A 6,755-nucleotide genomic window follows, 5' to 3' on the forward strand; every position below is an offset into this window, starting at 1 on the left:
TAAGCGGCCGGTGATCCGTGTCGTTGACTCCACGCGCCGACGTTCGTTCTCTTTTGCTTGCAGGACCGCTACCAAAACAAACACAAATCCTATTTCGTGCGGACCGTCGAGACATTTGACCTTGCCGAAAAGAGGTATGGATATCAGCGCAGCGCGGTTCTTGCTTCACTTCCGGTTTGCTATTTTCGTTTATTGTCTTCGTCCCTCCCTCTCCTCTCACATCCGTCATTCCTCTCTGCCCGTCAGTGATGAAGCGGCGGCCGGCGCGGACAAGCCAACCCTAAGCAAGACTCGAGTGTGGCTGGACGACGGCTCAACCAGAGGTGAGTTGTTCAAACAGGTTCAAGCCGGCGCGCTGGCGCGCTTGCCCCCTCCTTTACGCCTCCCTCGGCCGCACTGGGCTCCTCTTCAGTCCCCCTCCACGAAAAAAAAGAAAAACAACTATTTATATTTTTTCGCACACCATTTACTGGAGCACTGGAATTGCCTTCCCAAGACGCTGTCGTTTGCTTGCATGAGAATAATAGTGCAAATCACTTTACCTGGAACTCTTGACTTGCGGAGGACATCGCGTTAACGAGCGCCCTCTACCCCGCAGAGGTGTCGCGGGTGCGATGGGTCAGCATCAAGAAGCTGCGATACCTGTGGGACGAGCGGGCGGCGCGCTTCAGCCGCCTCGCCGGCCTGGACGGCGTGGACGCGGCCGACATCCACGGCGTCGCCCTCGCGCCCCTCAGCGACCAGCAGCAGGCCACCAGGTGAGCCCCTTCTCGAGGAAATTTAACTCTCCAAAAAACTATTATTTGTAAATTTTGCGATTTAAAAAAAAAATATACTGAATCTTCACTTTAAAAAAAGTTACATTTTTTTCAAATTTCCTGGATACATTTCGGACTTGAAATCCCTACTCCAGGCTGCGAAACAGTGCCAGAATGATGTCGACACGATGTCGACGTCGTTCGAAAGTCGGTCACACTGGGTCCTGTCGTGTCGACTCCGTCATCGCTGACCCCATGGCAATTTGCTTTTACCCGCAGGCGGCTGCTGTATGGCCTCAACGACATGGAGATCCGCGTCCAGGGCATGCTGGAGCTGCTGCTGCTGGAGCTGCTCAACCCCTTCTACGTCTTCCAGCTGTTCTCGCTGGCCGTGTGGTTCTCCGAGGGCTACTACTACTACACGATCGCCATCGTCATCATGAGTGCGTTCGGCATCACCTTCAGCGTGCGCCAGACTAGAGGGGTAGGTCTGGGCTCCGGTGACGGCCGTGACGGCTGTGTGCGTGACGGGCAGGTGACGACGGGGGAGCGCCATTTAGTGACAACTGTCGTGTCTGCCCTCCAGAACCAGATCTCGCTGCACAGCACGGTGCACTCCTCCGACGTGGTGACGGTGAGCCGCGGCGGGGGCGAGTTCGCCGACGTCAGCACGACGGAGCTCGTGCCCGGGGACGTGATCGTCATCCCTCAGCACGGCTGCACCCTGCACTGCGACGCCGTGCTGCTCAACGGCCACTGCATCGTCAACGAGAGCATGCTGACGGGTGAGTAGCGCCAGCGGCGGGGCCGTCGGACAGCGCGCGCCGAGCCGTCAGCGTGGCAGCGTCGAACGGGCAAGATGATGGCCTCGGTATCCTCCTCCTCCTTACAGGCGAGAGCGTGCCCGTCACCAAGACCCCGCTGGGCCGCGTGGCTGGCGTGCCGTACGACGCCAAGGAGGACGCCCGGCACACCCTGTTCGGCGGCACCACCGTCATCCAGACGCGCTTCTACGGCGAGCAGAGGGTGCTGGCCGTGGTGGTGCGCACCGGCTACCTCACCTCGCGCGGCGCGCTCGTCCGCTCCATACTGTACCCGCCGCCCGCCGATTTCCGCTTCGAGCGCGACTCGTACAAGTTCATCGGCATCCTGGCCGGCATCGCCGTCGCCGGCCTCGTGTACACCTGCGTCGCCAAGGTGAGCAGGGCCGCGCGCGCGGGGGCAAAACTGACTTTTAGGCCCCTCGTGTGGCAAAGTGATCTCATGAGATATGAGAGGAAAGTTTGTGGCCGGACCAGAATGGGCCGTCTGACCAGCAAGTTGTCTCTCGCACACGCCACAGGGGACGAGGGGCATCAGCGCGGGCGATATCGCGCAGAAGGCCCTGGACCTCATCACCATCGTCATCCCCCCGGCGCTGCCCTCGGCGCTCAGCGTCGGCAAGCTGTGCGCGCAGAACCGCCTGCAGAAGCTCAACATCTTCTGCGTCAACTCCAGGGTCATCAACGTGGCCGGGTCGCTGGACTGCGTCTGCTTCGACAAGGTAACGATGCGCGGCCTCCGTGGCAATCATTTTTATTATGCGACACTGTTCGCGACGACCCTGGGATGTTCGCCAGCCGAGAGTCCGGGGCCGACTAATGAAAAAGTTAAAACGAGACTGGAGACAAGTGCGTACCGGTGCTGGGAAGGGGCAGCGAGACGGAGTAGCCTGGCCGGGCCGGGCCGGGCCGGGCCAGGCCGAGCCGAGGGCTCATCATCCTCAGCCGATAAAACGCAGCCTTCTCCCTCGCACCCGCTGCACTTCCCGCGCGCCGCGCGCTCGTCCCGATCACTTGGCCGGGTATTGTCGCCGTGCCGCGGCACACAAGGTCAGCCCTCCTCGCTATCTCCCCCGCAGCGAGGACGCTGACGCTCCCCCCCGCACCCGACCCCCACGGTCCGCGCGCTCCGCCCGTGACCCAGTGATCCACATCCAGCAGGTGTCGAGTCAGTGACCACCAGCACAATTTTTTAAAATCTCAAAATTTGCATTGAGTATGTTTATGCGGTTGAAAAAAAAAATGTTACACTACGTTTTTGTACCGAACACGCCGTTTTCGTTTTGCCAGACCGGCACGCTGACAGAGGACGGCCTGGACCTGTGGGGCGTGGTGCCCGCCGAGGGCGGTGCGCTCGCCGACCCCATCAAGGACCCCCGCGAGCTGCCCGACACCCACCCGCTGCTGTGCGCCATGGCCGCCTGCCACTCCCTCACCCGGATCGACGGCGAGCTCGCGGGCGACCCCCTCGACGTCAAGATGTTCGAGTCCACCGGCTGGGAGCTGGAGGAGCCCGACGTGCCCGACACGTCCAAGTTCGACCTGCTGGTGCCGTCGCTCGTGCGGCCGCCGAATCAGACCCCGCAGGGGTCCGACGAGGTGAGTCGCCATTCTCACCGACCTCTCGACGCTCCTCGGGTCCCTCACTGTCGTACTCAACCCCGCCCTGCGTCTCCATCGCCCTCCAGGAGGTTCCTTACGAGATCGGCCTGGTGCACCAGTACCAGTTCTCCTCCACGCTGCAGCGCATGAGTGTGGTGACGAGGCAGTTGGGCGTCTCCAACCTGGTGGTCTACTGCAAGGGCTCGCCCGAGACCATCGCCTCGCTCTGTGAGCCCGAGACAGGTGAGCCACTCAAGCCGAACTCCATCAAAATCAAACAGAAAACATAAAACACGTCGTTACCCACCTTGTTACCTACCCTGTTACTTATCTGGTACTTACCTTATTACCTGTTACTTAGCTGGTACTCACCTTGTTACCTGTTACTTACCAGTTACCTTGTTACTTACCGCGTTACCTACCCTGTTACTCAGCTGTTACATGTTCCTTACCTGCTGCTTATCTGCTACTTACCTGTTACTTAGCTGCTACCCGTTACTTACCTGTTACTTTCCTGTTACCTGTTACTTACCTGTTCCTTGCCTGTTACTTACCTTGTTACCCATCTCGTTGACCCCACCCGCAGTCCCTGCCGGGCTGGCCGCGAGACTGTCCGCGCTGGCGAGCCAGGGCTTCCGCGTGCTGGCCGCCGGCCGGCGTGTGATCCCGGCCGCCTCGCTGCCGCGCCTGCTCAAGCAGCCGCGCGCCGACATGGAGCGCGAGCTGCACTTCGCCGGCCTCATCGTCATGGAGAACCGGCTCAAGCCGCAGACGCACGGCGTCATCCGCCAGCTCCAGGACGCCAACATCAAGGTCGTCATGGTCACAGGTGAGCGGTGAGCCGCGGTGAGCCGCGGTGAGCTGTGTCACGTCCTGAACGCATCGGTCCCGCTGCGCTCTGTGATGCTGGTGATGTGCGAAGGCCGACTTCAAACCACCACCATCATCATCACATGCAGTGTTACACTTACTGGGTGAACCCTCAATTTTTTCCTCGTCAAGCATTGCGCTACTTGTATATTTAACAGCCACGTGCCGTATGAGTGTTTCACATGCCCTCGCGGTTGTCGAGTTTGTTTTGACTTTTCGCTGAGATCGTTAAACTGTACAGTCTGAGTTCACGGAGGGAAGGGGGTTGGGGGAGTCCCTGGTATGCGACGGACGTCACTCGGTGCGGCGAGCGAGTTATGCCTCGCCGCGCCTCCTGTACGTCACGTACGTGCCCTTTGTGTCCAGGTGACAACGTGCAGACGGCGGTGTCGGTGGCCCGCGAGTGCGGCATGGTGTCGCCGCGGCAGCGGGTCGTGTCCGTCGACGTGGTGCTCGGCGACAAAGACGGCCCGCCCAAGGTCATGTACTCTACGGCCAGCCAGCCCTCGCCGTCGTTCAGCGCGGTAAGTTTTCCTTCTCGATTAGTGTGAAATGCTGAACTTCCAGTGCGCAGTGTGTGATGACCCTCCCGTCGCTCTGCAGGTGGGGCCGGCCAGGATGCAGCAGCAGAAGCAGCTGGCCCGCGTGGAGAGCGGCGTGCTGCAAGAGACCCCCTACGTGTTCGCCGTGACGGGGCGCTCCTGGGCCGCGCTGCGCGAGCACTTCCCCGACCTGCTGCCGCGCGTCTGCGTGCGCGGCGCCGTCTTCGCCAGGATGTCCTCGGACCAGAAGCAGCAGCTCGTCAACGAGCTCCAGGACCTCGGCTACTACGTGGGCATGTGCGGCGACGGCGCCAACGACTGCGGCGCCCTCAAGGCTGCCCACGCCGGCATCTCCCTCTCCGACACCGAGTCCTCGGTGGCCGCGCCGCTCACCGCCAAGGAGCCGCACATCGGCTGCGTGCCGCACGTCATCCGCGAGGGCCGCGCCGCGCTCGCCACCTCCTCGAGCATCTTCAAGGTAAGCTGGACGAGCTAACCGAAACGACATTTTTTTAATTTCCCATTTAAACCCATTTTTACAACATTTACATTGACCTTGTGCCCTCCCCAGTTTATGGTTGCCTACTCGCTGACGGAGTTCACGTCGGCCATCGTCCTGTACGGCATGGACTCGAATCTGACTGACCTCGAGTTTCTCTTCATCGACGTGGGCCTGGTGATGAACATCGCGTTCCTGTTCAGCAAGACGGACTCGTACCAGGGCCCGCTGGCCAAGCACGCTCCGCACACCTCGCTCGTGTCGCTCAGCCCCATCCTGTCCCTTACTCTGCTCATGGGCTGCAACATCGCCTTCCAGGTCGGTTCTTATTCGCGAGCATTCGCGAGTGATAACTGTTCTCCCCTCATGCACATTCTCTCTACCCACCTTGCCCCCTCTTCCTCTCCAGGCGGCGGCCTACCACCTCACCAGCATGTTCTCCTGGTACGAGCCATTCGTGCCCGAGGACACCAAGGACTACGCGTGCCTGGAGAACTTCTCCGTGTTCAGCGTGTCCATGTTCCAGTACATCGTGATGGCGGTGGCGTACTCGCAGGGCGCGCCGTACCGCGCCTCGATCCTGACGAACCGCTGGTTCAGCGCGATGCTCGCGCTCATGGTGGCCGTGTGCGTGTACATCACCATGTGGCCAGCCGGCTGGGTACAGTCCGCGCTCCAGCTCGTCATGCCGCCCTCCGACTTCCGCGAGCTGCTGCTGGCGCTGGCTGCCGCCAACTTGGTGGCCTGCCTGTTCTTCGAGAAGGTGGTCGTGCAGTGGCTGGTGCAGGACAAGCTGCGCTACTGCTGCCACGACGTGTCCAAGTCCCGTCGGAAGTTCCTCGCCGTCGACGGCGCCCTGTCGGACACGGAGCACTGCTGGCCGCCCCTCGAGGACCTGCGCGTGCTCACCGGGGCCGGGGCCACCGGCGGCGTGGCGCTGGTCGTGCCGCCCGCCAGCGTGCCGCCCACCCCCGAGGACCCCGTCCCCGTGGCGCGCACCATGCTCAAGGCCACCGTGCTCAAGGCCATGGGGCCGAGCGCCGGCGGAGACCCTCTGGCCTTGCCCAGCATATCGATGGTGGTGAGCGAGAGGGAGCGCTCCGAGATGACCAAGCTCTGAGAGACTCCTGGTCCTGGTCGAGACTCCTCTTAGCACCGCAGTGTGTTGCCTCCTCCCTGCTCACCGCCTCCAACAGGGTGGGGGTGGTTTGCGTCTCAAACGCCAAACCGGCGTATTATTGTCCCATTTTAGGATCTCGGAGTAACTAGAATGGCCGTGAGTTTGAAAGGAAGGCAGAGAATTATTTCCGACTGTATCAGATCACCCTCCTCGCAAGCTTTGTCAATTGATTTAGATAGAGTTTGATTTTTTTCTCACATTCAATATTTAGGCCAAGAGCACCGACAGTGTAGAAAGTTACCACAATGCTATTGCCCACATATGGTTTCCCACCTCAGCTAAAGTACCTGAATATGTATGTAATTGTGTAGGATGAGTGAGGACCATATTGCGCAGGCCTGAAACGTGATTCGGTTTGACGGCGGCATCAGACGAAAGGGCAACTGTATTTTTTTTGTCCGGGAGAACATAACAAAGAATGAAAAAGTATTGATAACATAAGTATTAATATTTAAGATAATGTACATGTCGACAAGACGGCCT

General features: G+C 60.1%; 1 protein-coding gene across 1 annotated transcript in view; it reads left to right on the forward strand.

Moving 5' to 3' along the window:
• Positions 1 to 6,649, forward strand: part of LOC113217482 (polyamine-transporting ATPase 13A3-like) — a 28,138-nt gene extending 21,489 nt beyond the window's left edge. The window contains exons 5-18 of the mRNA XM_026437393.2: positions 64 to 134; positions 247 to 323; positions 599 to 758; positions 1,038 to 1,242; positions 1,345 to 1,543; positions 1,651 to 1,955; positions 2,101 to 2,301; positions 2,870 to 3,178; positions 3,268 to 3,424; positions 3,768 to 4,010; positions 4,418 to 4,575; positions 4,655 to 5,071; positions 5,165 to 5,410; positions 5,502 to 6,649. Of these exons, the coding sequence (XP_026293178.2) occupies positions 64 to 134; positions 247 to 323; positions 599 to 758; positions 1,038 to 1,242; positions 1,345 to 1,543; positions 1,651 to 1,955; positions 2,101 to 2,301; positions 2,870 to 3,178; positions 3,268 to 3,424; positions 3,768 to 4,010; positions 4,418 to 4,575; positions 4,655 to 5,071; positions 5,165 to 5,410; positions 5,502 to 6,212 (3,459 nt within the window). The 3' untranslated portion in view covers positions 6,213 to 6,649. The remainder of the gene's footprint in view (positions 1 to 63; positions 135 to 246; positions 324 to 598; positions 759 to 1,037; positions 1,243 to 1,344; positions 1,544 to 1,650; positions 1,956 to 2,100; positions 2,302 to 2,869; positions 3,179 to 3,267; positions 3,425 to 3,767; positions 4,011 to 4,417; positions 4,576 to 4,654; positions 5,072 to 5,164; positions 5,411 to 5,501) is intronic.
• The last annotated feature ends 106 nt before the right edge of the window (positions 6,650 to 6,755 follow it).

Source organism: Frankliniella occidentalis, unplaced genomic scaffold (assembly GCF_000697945.3).
Source record: "Frankliniella occidentalis isolate FOCC.00 unplaced genomic scaffold, Focc_3.1 Scaffold71, whole genome shotgun sequence".
Lineage (NCBI taxonomy): Eukaryota > Metazoa > Arthropoda > Insecta > Thysanoptera > Thripidae > Frankliniella > Frankliniella occidentalis.